This window comes from Ovis canadensis, chromosome 1, assembly GCF_042477335.2.
Source record: "Ovis canadensis isolate MfBH-ARS-UI-01 breed Bighorn chromosome 1, ARS-UI_OviCan_v2, whole genome shotgun sequence".
Lineage (NCBI taxonomy): Eukaryota > Metazoa > Chordata > Mammalia > Artiodactyla > Bovidae > Ovis > Ovis canadensis.
In genome coordinates this window covers 189,455,309-189,473,375 of record NC_091245.1, presented here as the reverse complement: position 1 = coordinate 189,473,375, position 18,067 = coordinate 189,455,309, and the positions used below count along the sequence as shown (strand labels likewise).

General features: G+C 35.2%; 1 protein-coding gene across 6 annotated transcripts in view; it reads left to right on the top strand.

The window, feature by feature from the left end:
• GOLGB1 (golgin B1) overlaps positions 1–18,067 on the top strand; it is a 77,088-nt gene that overhangs the window by 11,804 nt on the left and 47,217 nt on the right. For 3 of the 6 annotated variants that reach the window (XM_069554676.1, XM_069554659.1, XM_069554669.1), the window contains exons 3-10: positions 998–1,150; positions 1,349–1,501; positions 2,605–2,733; positions 5,528–5,647; positions 8,062–8,184; positions 9,291–9,404; positions 11,040–11,442; positions 12,495–12,610. In XM_069554676.1, the coding sequence (XP_069410777.1) occupies positions 998–1,150; positions 1,349–1,501; positions 2,605–2,733; positions 5,528–5,647; positions 8,062–8,184; positions 9,291–9,404; positions 11,040–11,442; positions 12,495–12,610 (1,311 nt within the window). The remainder of the gene's footprint in view (positions 1–997; positions 1,151–1,348; positions 1,502–2,604; positions 2,734–5,527; positions 5,648–8,061; positions 8,185–9,290; positions 9,405–11,039; positions 11,443–12,494; positions 12,611–18,067) is intronic. The other 3 variants (XM_069554702.1, XM_069554684.1, XM_069554692.1) reach the window with 1 other exon arrangement.

Genomic DNA, 18,067 nt, shown 5'->3' with positions numbered 1-18,067 from the left:
TGGAAATCAAGTCCTGGATAAGATTAGAAAGAGTGTCTCCATTTGTCCCCCTAGGGCTTGCTTAGTAGTAGATTGTTTTAGCTCAGGTATGTTCTCTTATTTCACAGGAAACCTCTGAAACAAGAAATGGAGCAACTCTCTGGTTTCAGACTGTTTGCCATTATAAACTCATCTAGCCCTTCTCTTATAGTTTGTATTGTAGTTTTTGAAGGTCACATAGGAATCAAAGAAAGTCCTTTCACTTTCTGAAAAGACAAGCAGTGTTTCCTGGTGGCTAAGAGAATTTTATTCAACTACTCTCTTAATTTTAAATTTTGGGCTCTTTCATTTAATGTTTATGTGATCTTTGCTTCCCTTTATTTTTCTCTTTGGTAAAATTAGTATGATAAGACCGTAAATGAGATAATGTTTGTAAATGGTTAACATTTGCAAAATAATATGTATTGCAATGGCTCTGATAATAATTATTGGATAATAATAATATTGGGTAATTATTATTGAAAAGATGTCTTTTTAAAATTTAAACCATTTAAAAATTTTTTATTTCCCCTGCCAGTTAAGTATGAGTATGTCTCTGTCCACTCCCACACAGCATTATAGTGTACATAAACTCACTTCACTCCCCCTCCCTACCCACCCTCCTCCTCCACCCTCAGCCATCCTCTACAGCCCCTCGTTTTTTGCAACTCTCATCCATTCCAAACAGCCCTTCTAATAAAACCCAAGCAACATCTCTGGAGGGTTTTCCCCAGCCTAAGGAATTCAGTCCCAGGGAATTATACCACTAGACTGCAAGATTTACATAAGCCAAGCCCCATTCTTGACACCTAAGGCCCCTTCTTTCTTCCAACCCATACTCTGCCCTTGAACCCCCATCTCCTTGGAAAGATTTCTTAAGTAAGGACAAGAGATAAGATGAAGTTGGAATGAAGAAACTCCTGTTGGGAAGTTTATACCTTTTCACTCGTAAATTGGCAACTTTTTGTCTAAATACCAGGAATTACCCCAAGAATCTGACATGGAATTTAATGATAGAACCCAAGAGGATGTTCTGGAGCGCCTGGCTTACGTAGAACAGTTGGTGGTGGAACTAAAAGAAATCATTAGACAGAAGGATGCTGAATTGCAGCAGAAGGATGAAGTTCTACAGGTACCATTGCCCTTTCTTGCCAAGCATTTGATAAAAGACAGACATGAGAGTAGCTTCAGTTTTTCTCTTCACTTAGAGTAATAGAGAATCTGATTTTCCTAATACCGTAAGATGATGCCTACTGAGAATAACTTTTGTTATATACTGGATAAGTGATGAATAAACATTTGTGTATTTACCATCATTGTTCTCTGACAGGAAGAAAGAAAAGCTGCTGATAACAAAATAAAAAAGCTAAAACTTCATGCTAAGGCCAAATTAACTTCTTTGAATAAACACATAGAAGAGATGAAGGCACAAGGAGGGACTGTTCTGTCCACTGAACCTCAGTCAGAGGAGCAACTCTCCAAGGTATAGTAACTGGGTATAATATACACTTCCTCAGGAACAAAAGCCTCTTGTAGCAGATCTTCACTAATCACAAAAATTTATGAAGCTGAAGTAATAATAGCACTAAATGCTGTCCTTTTATTGAGTTCGCAGTCTAACTGGGCTATGGACCAAGCACAGAATAAAAGGCCAACAAAAAACATGGAAGTTAAATATCAGTTGTAACCTACCCTTGCAGAGAATTAAAAAGGCTAGCAAGAAGAAGTAAATATTAAAGTGAGGCATTTAGCTTTTGAATCCTTGGTTAGAAGAGTAAACTAGGTGATCTCTAAATTCTTTAGGCATAACCCTTGGTTTGCTAGTACCCTGGTTTAGTCTTTCCTTCCTGGGTCTAATGCTCAGAAGATATTACTTTTCTTGCATTGATAGATAGCCTTATTTAGCTTCTCAAAGCTGATTTTAGAAGCTTCTCTTATTCTTCTCAGACTGTTATGTGGAAGAAAGTGTAAAATTATTCTGTGTGGTTCCAATAAGCAGAATAGATTCATTTTGGAGGGCAAGGAGTGGTGGTGAATTCAGTTGGGAGGCAGAATCTGGTTCAGTCAAAAGAAGAGCTTTTGGAAAGAAAAAAAAAAGACTGTTGAAAGATTTTAATTCCTCCCCTCTTTCTGTCTCTTTTATGATTTTTTGTCTTTCACTTAGCAGCTGTGTTTTCCTGAATTCTGCCCTCTAGTTCTTCAAGGAAGTGGGATTATGAGTTTTATGTTAAGTTTTAGTCCTGTATGGCACTGACTGATTTTGCCCTCAGACTAAAAACTGTAAACATAGGAAATTTGGTGTCATTTCTCCAGGGTATCAGCTCCCTTCTGGTATCCTCCTGCTTCTGGTTGCTTTTCATCATTTTCAGATAGCTATTTGTCTATTCTTGTCCAGTTTATAGTGAGGAAGGATGGGTCTTATAGGAACTTCTTGGCCGTATGCAAACTCGAAAACTCTAAGATTGCTTCTTTGTTAGATCAAGTGTTATTTTTTGCTCCCATTTATTGGATAATACTATAATCAAGGAGCTGTATAGGGCAAATTAGATTCTTTTAAATAAATAACTTTATTCCCTGCGTTTTCAGCATGACAAGAGTTCTACAGAGGAAGAGATAGAAGTAGAAAAGATAAAACATAAACTCCAGGAGAAAGAGGAACTAATTACCAGTTTGCAAGCCCAACTTACCCAGGCACAGGCAAACCAAGCTACACAGGTAGGGGTGTAAGTTACCTCATAATCATTAAGTTAACAAATCACTAAAGCCCAATGGATTATTATACTAAGTAACAACAATAGTCATATAATATTTTTCTATGTCTCTGTCAACTCCTTCCTTCCTTGTTCCCTTCCCTTTTCTTTCCTCTTATCTTTCCTTCTCCACTAAGTCTAGTAATTCTACTAGAGTGTGCATTGGTGTTTATCATCCATAGTTGATATTTGTAGATAGCCAGATATCTTTTTCAATAAATGGTTTCACACATTCTATTTCAGAAGAGTTTTCTTGAATCATATAGCTTGTAGTATTTGGTCTGTTTTCTTCTTTAGGGACTTCTATTACCCATATGTTTCACCTTTGATTATCTTCCATATTTGTTACTGTCTCTTTTTATCTCTTCATTTTCAAAAGTTTCTTCTTTTTTTTTTTCTTCTTTAAGGCATTCTATTTTGTGTTTATTTACTTTTGTAAATAAATTGTTTTGTGTTCAAAATAAACTGTTTTGTGTTTTGTGTTCTTTTCAGGACTCATTTTGATTCAAAAGAATCAAATTTTTCCTGAATTTTGTCACCTCATTTCTGAATTTTTCTAATTCTGATTTTAAAACTGTTCTTGTGTGTCTTATGTAATTTTCTTATTTTTAACAATACCTTTTGAAATAGATTGCAATTTTTACTTTGAGCTTGCCGATGGTATGCTTTTCTCACCTGCTTGGTTTTCTTTTTTTTTGCTTAATGATAACTTTGGATGGGATTTGACCTTGATCCTTTTATGTTTCTTATTTTTGTGTGAAATTAATTCTCCTAAACTTACTGAAGGAGGCCTGATTGAGGAAAATGTTTTTTATTTAACAGACTTCTCTTTTTTGTTATTTTTGTGTTGTGTTCAAAGATAAGGCAAGTAGATTTCTGAGTTTTCCTGGCCTTCCCCCTGCCCTTTACTCTGATCTATACCAACATTGCTTAATAGTAATATAATGTGAGTCACATGTATAATTTTAAATTTTTTAGCAGCTATATTGTAAAACATAAAGAAGAAACAGGTAAAATTAATTTTAATAATTATTTCATTGAGCCCAGTATATCAAAAATATACTTTTCAGATTAATATAAAAATTATTTTTATGTTAATTTACTTTTTTTTTTCTGCACCAAGTCTGAAATTTAGTTTGTATTTTATATCTCAACTTGGATGCTAAATTTTCATTGGAAATACTTCATCTGTGTTTAGATTTCATAAAATTTCCAGTTGAGAAAATAGAGTCATATGCTCAAATTGTTCCATACATATTTAGAAACTTCCCTGTCACTGAACTGAGGGCCAAACATAATTTTCCTTTAATATTTGCATCCATACTTAGAAACTGGCTAATTATTTAGGATAGTTAATTTGAAAAAAATCAACTTTAAAGCAACATGTGTGAAAATGAAAGCACATGTTCACAAAAGGAATTGTATATGCATATGCATAGCAGCTTTACTTGTGAAACCAAAAGCCAGAAATAACATCTGTCAGCAGGAGACTATTTAAATACACAATGGGATACTACTTAGAAATAAAAGAAATGAGCTATGCATCAGTAATATACCTTTATTTTAAATTTAAAAGTATATCTCTACTTATTTTTGAACTAGAAAAATGATAAAAATAAATATTTATATTTTAATTAAGTATATTATGGTTTAATCATAATTATGATTTACATAGATGTCAACTATTATTCATACTTTCTTCATTAAGTATTCATTCAAGTAAGCACATCACATAGGTGTATAGGAAAAAAGTCATTTAAATTGCATCAATCTATTGACACTGTCTGGATAGCTGATGTGTTTATTGTTAACACTAGGAGCAACATGCACACTTATTACATGCACAGCGGTTCAACAGTATATTGTATGATACAGCAGGTAAAGTGAAATATAATCATATAAAAACATAATTGCATTTAATGGAAAATAATTTATTCTTAAATTAATTAAAATAAACTAATATTAATAATTTAATTTCTCACTTACGTTAGGCATATTTCAAGCCCTTGATAGCCACATGTGGCTAGTCGATAATGAATTGTATAGCACATGTGAAGCCCTTCTTTGTCTTCTATTTCTGTTATCCCTATTCTGTTTAATTTCTATTTCACACCTGGAAGTTTCTTCTTGGTGCAGTTTGTATTTTGGGTGGCAGTCCTAATGAGTTAGTTTTCAAGCTTCAGGTAGGCCAGATTGTTGTAGCCTTTTTGTCCTTTTTACTGTGGACCCCTTTACTCGGCCAGAATCAGAGAAGGGAAAAGCTTTGCCAACTCACGCTGTTGTACTAAGATTGGCCAACTGTGCTTCCCAGTAAGAATTTATTGACCGTTTGGGGGTTTTCCTGTTCTCAAGGCAATCAGATGTTGCTCTGTTGCTGCCTTCCTCCTATTGCACAGACTCTGATACCAGAGTCTTCTGGTGGTTTGTCCCTACCTACGTGTATTTTAGCATTTGTAGTACTGCCTTCCTAATTTTACTGTAAATATTGTCCATGGGTTTTTGTTTTTTTTTATTTAGTTGTACTGTCTGTTTCTGTGTGAGGATTCAAAGACATTGAAAAACTGCTGCCCTTGTTTTGGTTTCCCTCTGGCAAGTAATTTTGGTAATTTTTTAAAAAAACCACAGTTTATGCAATTCCCTTCAGTGTTAAATGGAAATTAGAAGGATATTGGTAGGTACTTAGGGCAAATGAAAAGGGAGGTCAGAGTTAAGAGTGCCAGTTCTTTTGCTTAAATATTTGTTTCCTTCTATGTCTTCAGTCTTGTTCAACAGAGATGGAAGAATTTTTAGTGATGAAGAAGCAGCTCCAAGAGAAGGAGGAACTCGTTAGCACTTTGCAAACCCAGCTCAGCCAGACACAGGCAGAGCAAGCTGCTCAGGTAGGGTGGGAGGTACCTCAGATTCAGTAGAGTAAAGAATCATGAAAGTTTAAGATTAGGGTGGGAGAGGGAGGGGGAATATGTATACTTATACTTGATTTGTATTTTTGTACAGCAGAAACGGAACAATTTTCTTCCAATTAAAAAAATAAAAACAGAAGCAATTTTCTTCCAATTAAAAAAATTTTAAAAACTTAAATAGAAAAAATAAACAATGTAGCTCATGAGATATATGACAAAATGGAAAAAAAGCTTAATATTATTACATGGCAAATCAATTCAGTCTATTTTAAAAACTTTAGTAGGTGAAAGTATAGTAGCTAGAATGTTACAGTAGAAAGTAGAAGGGTGTGGTAGAAGAAGAAATTAGAAGTATTATTTAGCTTGATGAATACACCATAGCTCAATTTATGGCTGTTTCTTAAGGCCCAGAAACTTGGTTTTAACAGTATACAAAGATTCAGTCTTTTAGAAAGGAATGAGCTTATGCTGAGTTCCAAAGAGACTGTTAGATAAACCAAAAGAAATACAGATGACTAAGTCCATTCTTCATAGTAAAATCTATGATGAGAAGTTAAATTATTATCAAAGTATTAGTGCTTATGTAATGAGAAGGTGGTACAAGTTATGAGGTTCAATGTTAAAAGGCATCAGTACGTGACTTTCTTCTTTATAGTTGTTTCTGCTATAACCAGAAATTATTCTGCTATCAGGACCAGTAGTTATTTTCTGCTACTGTTTGAACTGCCATCCTCAATTCTTTCTATTTTTCTGAATTTCCCGTTTGACCACTCACTCTTATATTTTTCCTTTAATAATGCTCAAATGACTCAAGAAACATTTTTTTCCCCTCAAGTGCCTTTGCACAGTAAGTGCCTTATCCATTGGGTGTTTGATGTTTATTGATAACTTGTAGTATTAGTGGTACTCTCTGTCTATGGATGACCTACTACTGTGTATAAATTTAATATTGGATATTCTAAGATCTTAAGTTTTGTGTATTAGCTTTTATCATGTCCTTTTTTTGTATACATTATACGATGTAGGATGGGGAAATACAGAATATTTTTACTGAGTGACTTACTACATGGAAAGCCAAGGTGTATGGGTATACACACACACACACACCATAAATGTATTAACTGATCCATCATAATATAAGCCATTCAGAATGTTCAGAGCAAGCAGCAATACAAAGTATTTTGTGAGATGAAAGAAGTTACTGTGCATATGACACCAAGGAGTCTTACATGGAAGACTCAAGATTTAGGTAAAACAATGATGGATAGATAATATAGTTTCAACAGGGTGGGGAAAGGATATTGTGGGGAATGGTGTGAGCAAAGTCTCAGGAAAAAGAATATGGACATTTATAGGAAAGGATGTGTAGATATGTTTGGCTAATGAAGGACTCCAGTGCCTATACATTTGAAACACAGGATTTCTAATTTATAGTAATATCAAAATCCAGATAATGGCAGAAACCAACAAAATTCTGTAAAGCAATTATCCTTCAATTAAATAAAAGATACAGTAGAGAAAAAAAAAAAAACGTATCATTAAGATTTTTTTTCTTCCTGCCTTAGAAGGAGAGCCAAGTTTGGTTCAAAGTGTCACAAATCAAACAGTCAACAGTGATTGAAGGACCAGTGCAAAATGGGCAAGTGAAGAGCTGGTTGGCATGCTCAGCCACAGATCTTAAGGAAGTAAATAAGCATGTGCACACACACACACAAAACCTAAGAACGAAACGAAAACACTGATACTGAGCAACTCACAACCAGTCAGTTTATTTCCATTTCATTCAGTCACAAATGAGGGTGATCTAAAATCCTACAAGTAATGACAGCTGAAAATAGCTGTCTGGAGAGGCAGTGTGGAAATATACCAAGTTCTTTGGTAGAAGCAATTCTCTGAAAATAAGACCTGAAAGAAAAATTTGTATTTCCAGTTGTAGAGAATTTTGAGTAGAAGATAACATTATTTTGAGGTTTTATAGGGCATGAGAATTTCATTGAAAGTTTTTGACCACAAGTGTGATATTCAATGAATTGTCTAGGGCTTAACAGGAATCTAACTTTGTATGTTTAATATTCTAACCTTCTTAGATCTTTTAAAAATGTACCTCTTGTATATTTAAACATTGTTTTAACCATGTAAATATAGTTTTTATTCAAAATTTATATTTAAGCTGACTTCTGAATTTAATGGCAGGCTTTCTCTCACATTTTGAAGTTACCATCAGGCCTCGCTCTCTTCCAAAAATCTCATCCTTTGACATTCAAAATTTAATCTGAAATATCTATTGTCTTATCAGTTCTCAGTGTCTGTGTTTGGAGAATAGTCTGTGAGTTTTGTTTGTGTGATAATTCTGGGAGTGTAACTTGTATAGTTTCTCTGGTGTGTGTCTTCAGTTGAGTTCCATGCAGCAGGTGGTCCGAGAGAAAGATGCCCGTTTTGAGACACAGGTTCGTCTTCATGAAGATGAGCTTCTTCAGTTAGTAACCCAGGCAGATGTGGAAACAGAGATGCAACAGGTGTGTTGCTAAAACCTAGTAGAATGTTGTTTTGGTTAACATTTAATTATCACAGCCACTTTTCCATCCTTGCCCACTGCTCTTCACTTGGTGTGGGTTTGCTCATTAACTGCCTTCTTTTTGGTGGTCTTCTCTTCTGTTGCATATTAATTATTTATTTTCCTTTACCTTTTCCCTTACCCCTCTACTCAGACTGTCAATACTCAAAAGCTGAGTTTCATTGGCAAATGTGTGTGGTAGTCAGAAATGGGTTTCTCTTCCGTTTGCTCATTGTAGCTACCTTTGTACATTAGAAACCTGATCCAAAGCTTCAAATCAATGAAGTCAGTTTTAAACTTTAGAAAATTTAAAGAAAAAAAAAAAGGAGTGATTTTGAAACCTTAAAGCCTTTTATTAAATCATTCTTTTTTTAAAAAAAAATCATTGAGTAATTTTTGAAAATTGGCTTCATTGTTTTTAAGTTTGTCACCTACTAACTCAAAAGTATTTGTTTCTGTTTAATGTGTAAGGCAGTGTAGTACTCAGAGGCACTCCAGTGGTATTTTTTATGGTCGATCCACTTAATTGATTTTGAGTGAAAACTTCTTCCATGTTCTAGACAATCCTTCAGAGTACATCACTAAATAAAGTTTCAGAATACAGCACTTTTTAAAGTTGATTATTAATATATACATGTATTATTGACTTATTCATTCAACAACTGTTTATCAAGTGCATGTCCTATGCATGAAACTAGAAGAGAAATGGTTCTTGCCTGTAGAGAATGTTCTCTTAGGTGAGTAGGATATATGTGTACCTACATTATTTAGATACAGGATCTTGACTATATAATTTTAAAAGTGGATACGTGTAACAAATATCTAATTATTAAAAAGGCTCCCTAATTTAGGGACTTGCTTGTGTCAGTTTGGTTGTTGTTGATGCTCTGGAGAAGACATTTTGGAGATTCTTTGTTGCTGCTGGTTGAGGAGAATGGCAGTGTCTGACTCTTTAACCTGTCATCCCTAACATCCAAAAATCTTAGGATACAATACCTCACATTTTGAAAGTAATCAGGTAATGATGCTCATGTGTTAGCACATTGTATCTGAATGTTTCCTTCTCAGAAATTAAGGATGCTGCAGAGGAAACTTGAGGAGCATGAAGAAGCCTTGTTGGGCCGCACTCAGGTTGTGGACCTGCTGCAGCAGGAGCTGACCACTGCTGAACAGAGAAACCAGGTACTGCCTTGTGATCTCTGTTGCCTGCCTCAGGAGCATTCATTTCCAATTTAGTTTGCCAGGGAGCAGGCATAAAATCCTATTGGAAGCCTTCAGAGAATTGATGTCATTTATTCATTCTATCAACAAATTCCCTATGCTTAAGTGGTGGTGATACTCAGTTCAGTTCAGTCGCTCAGTCGTGTCCGACTCTTTGCGACTCCATGAATCACAGCACACCAGGCCTCCCTGTCCATCACCATTTCCCAGAGTTCACTCAGACTCACGTCCATCAAGTTGGTGATGCCATCCAGCCATCTCATCCTCTGTTGTCCCCTTCTCCTCCTGCCCCCAATCCCTCCCAGCATCAGTCTTTTCCAGTGAGTCAACTCTTCGCATGAGGTGGCCAAAGTAGTGGAGTTTCAGCTTTAGCATCATTCCTTCCAAAGAACACCCAGGGCTGATCTCCTTTAGAATGGACTGGTTGGATCTCCTTGCAGTCCAGGGGACTCTCAGGAGTCTTCTGCAACACCACAGTTCGAAAGCATAAATTCTTTGGCGTTCAGCCTTCTTCACAGTCCAACTCTCACATCCATATATGACCACTGGAAAAACCATAGCCTTGACTAGATGGACCTTCGTTGGCAAAGTAATGTCTCTGCTTTTGAATATGCTATCTGGGTTGGTCATAACTTTCCTTCCAAGGAGTAAGTGTCTTTTAATTTCATGGCTGAAGTCACCATCTGCAGTGATTTTGGAGCCCCCAAAAATAAAGTTTGACACTGTTTCCACTGTGGTGATACTGTGATGAGCAAAATGTATACAGTTCTTTCCCTCATGAAACTTATATTTCAAATCTTTTTGCCCTTTTCCTTTGTGATTTTAGGTCTAGGATCCTAGTTTCTTAAGAATGTGTTATTTTCCTCTGAAAGTCCATATTTTGTGCTTGTTCATCTGGGTCCTGCATGCTGCTGGAGAAAGTAATCTCCTTTCTTCTTTTCAGCTCTCCTTGAGAACGACTGTCTTTCTTGCACAGAAACATGTTCTCATATCTCCAGTCCTAACAAACCCTGACCCCGAGTCCCCTCTCTGGCTGTCATCACACAGTCAGGTTCAAATCCCAGTTGTGCTACTTACTAGATAGGTACTGTAGAAATATTTACATATGTGTGACTTTGTGGTAAATTTCCCTTCTTTTAATACCTTGTAAGTGTCTCTTTTGGCCTCTAATGTTTTGTATTATACTGATCTGTTGAAGTGTGATGCTCCCATTAAACGCTGAGTTCCTTGACGGCAGGGACTGGATCCATTTATTCATTCATTTATTCAGTATTTATTGAGTACCAGGTACTCAATATAAATAGTATGCCGTATATTATGTTAGATGCTGGAGAACAATGAGGATAAAACAGGCACAGTCCATTCACTTATTGAACTAATTTTGTATTGGGAGACATGTAAGTGAAAAAATAATGACACTGTATTACATACACACTATTGTCAAAAGTATCAAGAAGCAAAAAGAGGACCTTTGTGCAATTGGAAGTTTGATCCTGAGTGTCTAGGCCCAGGCTTCACCTAGAAAGGGCTCTTCACTATGCTTATTGAAATGAAAGAATGAATTTATGGTTCATGAGGCTTTTTTTTTTTTCTTAGATTCTCTCTCAGCAATTACAACAAATGGAAGCTGAGCTGAGCACTTTAAGGAACACTATAGAAACAGAAAGACAGGAGTCCAAGGTTTTGATAGAAAAGATGGAACTAGAAGTGGCAGAGAGAAAACTATCTTTCCATAACCTGCAAGAAGAAATGCATCATCTTCTGGAACAGCTTGAACAAGCAGGCCAAGCCCAGGCTGAACTGCAGTCCCGGCACAGTGCTTTGGAACAGAAGCACAATGCAGAAATGGAAGAGAAGACCTCTCACATTTTGAGCCTTCAAAAATCTGAGCAAGAGCTGCACTCTGCCTGTGATGCCCTCAAGGATCAAAATTCAAAACTTCTCCAAGATAAAAATGAACAGGCAGCTCATTCAGCCCAGGTCATTCAGCAGCTGGAAGGTCAGTATCTGAGTGCTTTTGAAGCCCACTTGTGTAGCACCTCAGTAGCTCCTCCTTTAAAATTTCAGATATCTCTTAATGACATCATTTGCCTGTTAAACCAAGGAATCTATAGAAGGATTAAGAAAGATGTCTCTTCTGAACCCTTTGTTGCATTTCTCCCATCTCTAACTGAAGTTACAATCTGACTTAATATTATAATTATCATTATAGTACTAACAACTATTGATAGTGATGTGCAAATTTTAAAGTATTCTATGTGAAGCATGACTGTGGTCTAAAGGGTTCATTAACTGAAATGAGTAGGATTTGGATTAATTTATGAAAAACTCAAGCCAAATCTAGTTGCAAAGGTAGGGAGACTAAATTATATAGAGTCAGCCTTACTTCTAAAGATGGATCTGCATGCTCTTCTTATAGGTGAAAATTTCTTTTTAAATAAAATTTTTATCCTTTTAGGAGATTTAAGGAAAACTTATTTTAAAAATATGTTATTATTAAAGTATTAATAATACATGACTCTGATTTAATTTAATTCTAATAGATTGGCATACAGGAAAGATTTTAGAAAGCATTAAATTGAAGATCTGTGTTGAAGAAAGCTGAACATTAACCAAAAAACTTTGCAGGGCATTATATGGGGACAGTGTGTACCTGAGCATGCTGTTCTCTTAACTGAACCATGCTGATGTTCAAAACTGTGTGATAGAATCTCAGTAGGATTTTTAATGCTTATGTGGAGACTGAAGAAAATAAAAAACATGTAGGACATTTTCAAGGGGGAAAGGAAAAATGACTTTTAAAAAATATACCTAGGCCTGTTTTATTTTGCCTATGAAGGAGGCTTACTGAGCTGTCCTCTGGTCCCTGAGAGTAATTAAACAGTTTATAAAAATGTTGTCACATAAAATATGCTGGTATTGTATTTTAATTAAGAAAATTGAACCAGAATAAACAACATAGCATATGGTCTGCCCCTGGAAGATGATAACTCATTAAGTTTGGGATGTAAGCCAAAGATCATTTCAGTCTACTTATTTTCTTTTCCGTAGATCAACTCCAGCAAAAATCTGAAGAAATTAACCAATTTCTAAATAAGCCACCATTGCTAAAACATGAAACAGCATCTCAGACTTGTTTGCCAGATGTTTCTCATGAGGGCATACAGGTGATTACATGTGTACTTCTTATGAATAAGATCTGTTTGTCTTTGCTGTATGGGTACTTGGGTGTTCTAATAGAATTTAGAAAGTCCAGAAAGCAGTATAAGCCTTCTGTCTTTTCTGCCTGATAAAATCCTTTTTTTTTTTTTTTTGAGGCAGTTCCATTTGAAAGGAATCCTGAAAAGTGTCTCAAGAATGAATAATGAGGAAAAAATAGATAGTGAACACCATGACCTCAGAAGATTTTCTAATTTTAAAGTCTTAATATGTTGTTTTAGAGATAAGTCATTAATTTTAATCTTATAATCAGTTTTCCCAGTCAGGAGTACAATTTTGCTTTTGGTTGGCTGAGATTTGATCAGGTTTTCAGTATACAATGTAGATCAACCAAACTTAAGTCTATTGTAAAAATCATAATGCTCACATTAATCAGCTAATGTTAAAAAGTTTAATTGCCTAATAATTGGCCAGTATATTCTCTCTGCCTTCTATAAAAATCCCTGGGAAGCTATGTTTTAATTGCCAGAAGCTGCTTATTAAACTTGAATATCAGAACAAGAAAAGTTAGTTTGATGACTTAGGTTAGCTAGTGTCAAGCTGGGATAACTAGATTAATTCATCTCCATTATAAGATTATACTCTTACAAACTGACAGATACATTGGTCAGCAGAGTACCACAGTCCCTGGGCAGTACTTTACACTGACAAAAATGTTTGTTTCCTGGTTTTTGCCGTCTAGGCTTTCCAGTCTCTTCTGTTCTCCCATTCTCACTCAACTCTTTGCTTTTATGTTTTGTTAAGACATTTTTCAGCAACTCTAAAAAATTCAAAGAATTTTATAGTGAACACTTGCATACCTACCACATAGATTTTATCAATATTTACTATATTTGCATTATCATATATCTACCCATTTATTCATCTACCAATTCCATCTGAATTTTTTATGTTTCAGAGTAAGTTGTAGATATCAGTATATTTTTCTCTAAATATTTCAGCACGCATACCATTGAGTAGATTTTAATATTTATGTATAGTTCTTTTTCTTTGAAGCATGATTTACAAAGCACAAAATGTACAAGTATTAAATGTGCCATTCATTGAGTTTTATCAAATGCCTTACTCGACTCCCTATCAAGACATATCACCTTACATAGTACCCTTTTGCAGTCAACCCTATTACTCTCCTCCAAACAAACCAGTGTTCTATTTTTTCACCTTAGATTAATTTTCCATGTTTTATAGCCTATTAATGTAATCACGTCTGTATTCTTTTGTATAATGCTTCTTTCACTCAGCATATTTTGAGATTATTTATGTTATTGCGTATATCATAATTGATTCTTTGCAGAGAAGTATTTCATTTTATGAACATAGCATTTTCTTTTTGCATAATTGTGCTATAATTTCCTTTTGATAGATACTTGGGTTTTTTATGCTTTGGCTGTTATGAATTAAGCTGCTGTGGACATTCTTGTACAAGTATTTGTGTGGACATATGTTTTCACTCATCTTCGTCAAGTGCTAGTTGAGGAAGCTCTAGGCCATAGAGTAAGAATGCATTTAGCTCTATAGGGAAATACTGGATCTTTTGCCAAAGTGATTATAATATTTATGTGTGTGCTCAGTTGTGTCCGACTCTGCGATCCCATGGACTGTAGCCTGCTCAGCTAGGCTCTTCTGTCCATGGGATTTTTCCCAGCGAGAATGCTGGTGTTTGGTGGTTCTTCTTCCAGGGGGTCTTCCCAACCTAGGAATCGAACCATGTCTCCTGCATTGGCAGGTGAATTCTTTACCACTGAGCACCTTCTTGCCTAATATAAATGAGAGTTCCAGTGGCTCTACGTCTTCTCTAAGATTTTATATTGTCAGTTTAAAAATTTTAGTCATTCTAATGGGTATGTATTGGTAGGTTGTTGGAATTTCAATTTGCTTTTCCCTGATGACAAATGACGTTGAACATGTTTTTCTGAAATTCTTGGACATTTGTATTTCTTGTTTTGGTGAAGTATCTTTTCAAGTTATTTCCTCATTTTGAAAGTTGAGATTTTTTACCTATTTCTCAAATTGTAGTAATTCTTTATGCACCCTAAATGCCAATTTATTATCAGGCATATTTGGTGAATATTTTCTCCCATGCTGTGGCTTGCTTCTTACTTGTTGTCTTCATGATGTCCCTTAATTAACAGTCATTTGCAATTTTGATGAAGTCTATTATTTATCTTTTTTTTTTCTGGTTATAATTTTCTATGTCCTGTCTGTGAAATCTCTGCTTAACTGTAAGTTATGAACATACTCTGTTATATTTTCTTCCACAAGCCATATAGTTCTAGCTTTCAGAGTTAAGTCTCTGAACCTCAATAAAGTTTTGTATGTGGTGTAAGATAAAGAATCAAGGTTTTTTTTTTTCCCTGTATGGATATCCAGTTGTTTCAGTACCATTTCTTAGAAATACTTTCCTTTCTTCATTAGATTGCTTTGGTAACTTTGTTGAAAGCAAATTTATGAGCTTTCTGTTCTATTGATCTGTCATTTCTTATGCCTGTATCACATTGTTTTCATTACTGTAATTTTAAATCAAGTAGTATAAATCCTCTGACTTTGTTCTTCTTTTTAAGATTGCTTTGATTATTCCAGGTTCTTTACATTTCCACAGAAATTGTACAGTCAAGTTTCTCAAATTCTATTTGGGGGAAAAAAAAAAACTGGATGGGATTTTGAATTAGCATTGTGTTGAATCTATAGATCAGTTTAGGGAGAATTGACATCTTAATACTACTGAACTTTTCAATCCAGGAGTATAGTATCTCTCTTCACTTACTAAGATCTTTATTTTTTTTAATTTAAATTTTATTTTTAATTGTAGAATAATTACAATATTGTGATTGTTTTTGCCATACATCAACATTAATCAGCCATAGATATACATATGTTCCCTTCCTTTTATAGCCCTCTCCCACCTCTCTGCCCTTCCCACCCCTCTAGGTTTTCACAGAACACTGGCTTTGGGTTCCCTGCATCATACAGCAGACTCCCACTGGCTGCTTTACGTATGGTGATGTGTATGTTTCAATGCTGTTCTCTCAAATCATGTCACCCTCTCCTTCCTCCACTGTGTCCAAAAGTCTATTCTAGATGTGTGTGTCTCCTTTGCTGCCCTGCAAGTAGGCTTATCAGTACTGTCCTTCTAGATTCTGTATATTTGCATTAATATACAATATTTGTCTTTTTCTTTGACTTTCTGCACTCTTTATAATAGGCTCTAGGTTCATCCACCCCATTAGAACTGATTCAAACGTGTTCCTTTTTATAGCAGACTAATATTCCATTGTGTATATCTACCACAACTTCCTTATCCATTCATCTGTCTATGGACATCTAGGTTGCTTTCATGTCCTAGCTATTGTAAATAGTACTGCTATGAACATAGGGGTATGTGTCTTTTTTAGTTATGGTTTCCTCAGAATATAGTCTCAGTCATGGAATTGCTGGGTCATCTGCAATGGCATCCCACTCCAGTACTCTTGCCTGGAAAATCCCATGGACAGAGGAGCCTGGTAGGCTGCAGTCCATGGGGTCGCGAAGAGTCAGACATGACTGAGCAGCTTCCCTTTCACTTTTCAGTTTCATGCATTGGAGAAGGAAATGGCAACCCACTCCAGTGTTCTTGCCTGGAGAATCCCAGGGACGGGGGAGCCTGGTGGGCTGCCGTCTGTGGGGTTGCACAGAGTCAGACACGACTGACACGACTTAGCAGCAGCAGCAGCTGGTAGTTTTATTCCTAGTTTTTTAAGGAATCTCCATACTGTTCTCCATAGTGGCTGTATCAATTTGCATTCCCACCAACAATGTAAGTGGGTTCCCTTCTCTCTGCACCCTCTCCAGCATATATTGTTTGTAGACTTTGATGATTGCCATTCTGACCACTGTGAGATGATACCTCATTATGGTTTTGATTTGCATTTCTCTAATAATGTATGCTATTGAGCATCTTTAATGTCTCTCAGCACTGGTTTGGAGGAGTTATGCATGTTTTAGAATTTATTCTGAAATAGTTCATATTTTTTAATGCTTTTGTAGATGGAATTTATTCTCTTTTCATTTCCAATTGTTTGTTGTTTGTATGTTAAGTATGCAATTGAATTTTGCTTATGTGAACTTGATATATATTGTATTAGCTCTGGACTCTGTAGATTCCTTAGGATTTCCTGCATAAACAGTCATGTCATCTGCAAATTAAGACAAGTTTACTCCTTTTTAATCTTTATGGCTTTATTTCTTTTTCATTCAAAGGCTAGGACATTCACAACATTGTTTAATAAAAGTGGTAATATTGGGCCTTCGGCATTTTTCTTGATCTTAGGGGAAAGTATCCCATATCTTACCATCAGCTGTGGTGCTAGCCTTAAGTCTTACATGAATGTTCTTTATCAGATTGATGTTGTTCCCCTCAATTCCTAGTTTGGTAAGAATTGGTATTAGATTTTGCCAAATGCCTTATCTGCACTTATTGAAATGACCACATGGGTTTTCTTTATTCTGTTAATGTGGTATAGTACTTTAATTTTTGAACATTAAACCAACCTTGTATTGTTAGGATAAACCTGACTTGGTCATAAAATATTACACTTTTTATTTATTACTGAATTTGATTTAATACTTTTCTATTTGTATTTATAAAGGGTTTTAGTCATGAAGGTTTTCCTCTGTTTTGTAGTGCTTTGTCAGATTTTGGTATTAGAGTTAATATGGCATCAGAAACACAAGTTGGCAAGTATTCTGTTCTATTTTCTGGGAGTTTTTGTAAAATTGGTATTATTTCTCAAGAGTTTGAAAGAATTTACCATTGAAACCATCTGGGTCTGGAGTTGACAATGAATTTCTTCTGCAGATATGAGACTAATAAGATTTTCTTTTTCATCTCGTACCAGTTAGATTTTTCTTTTGTTTTGTCCATTTCATTGAAGATGTCAAATTTTTGTTATCATGTTGGTTGCAATATTCTCTTTTTATCTTTTTAATGCTTGTATACCCTCTGTAGTGATACCCACCTCTACCCCAATCCCTATTACTGTTTTTTTAGATTAAGATATAATTAACATATAACATTGTAGAAATTTAAGGTATCCAACTTGTTGATTTGATACATTTATGTCTTTCAACAGAGTTACCACCATAGCATTAGTGAATACCTCCACCATGATCAGTTCTTTTCTGTGGTGAGAACATTTAAGATCTAGTCTCTTAGCAACTTTGAAATATATAATACATTATTGTTAATTATAATCAGAATGCTGGGCATTAGATCTTCAAAACTTGTTCATCTTCTAACTGCAAATTTCTACTGTTTGATTTGTGCTTCATTTTCTTGATCAGACTAAACTAGAAATTGACTTAAAAAATATTTTAAAAGAACCAACTTTTAACTTTGTTAATTTTCTTTGTTACTGGTCTGTTTTCAC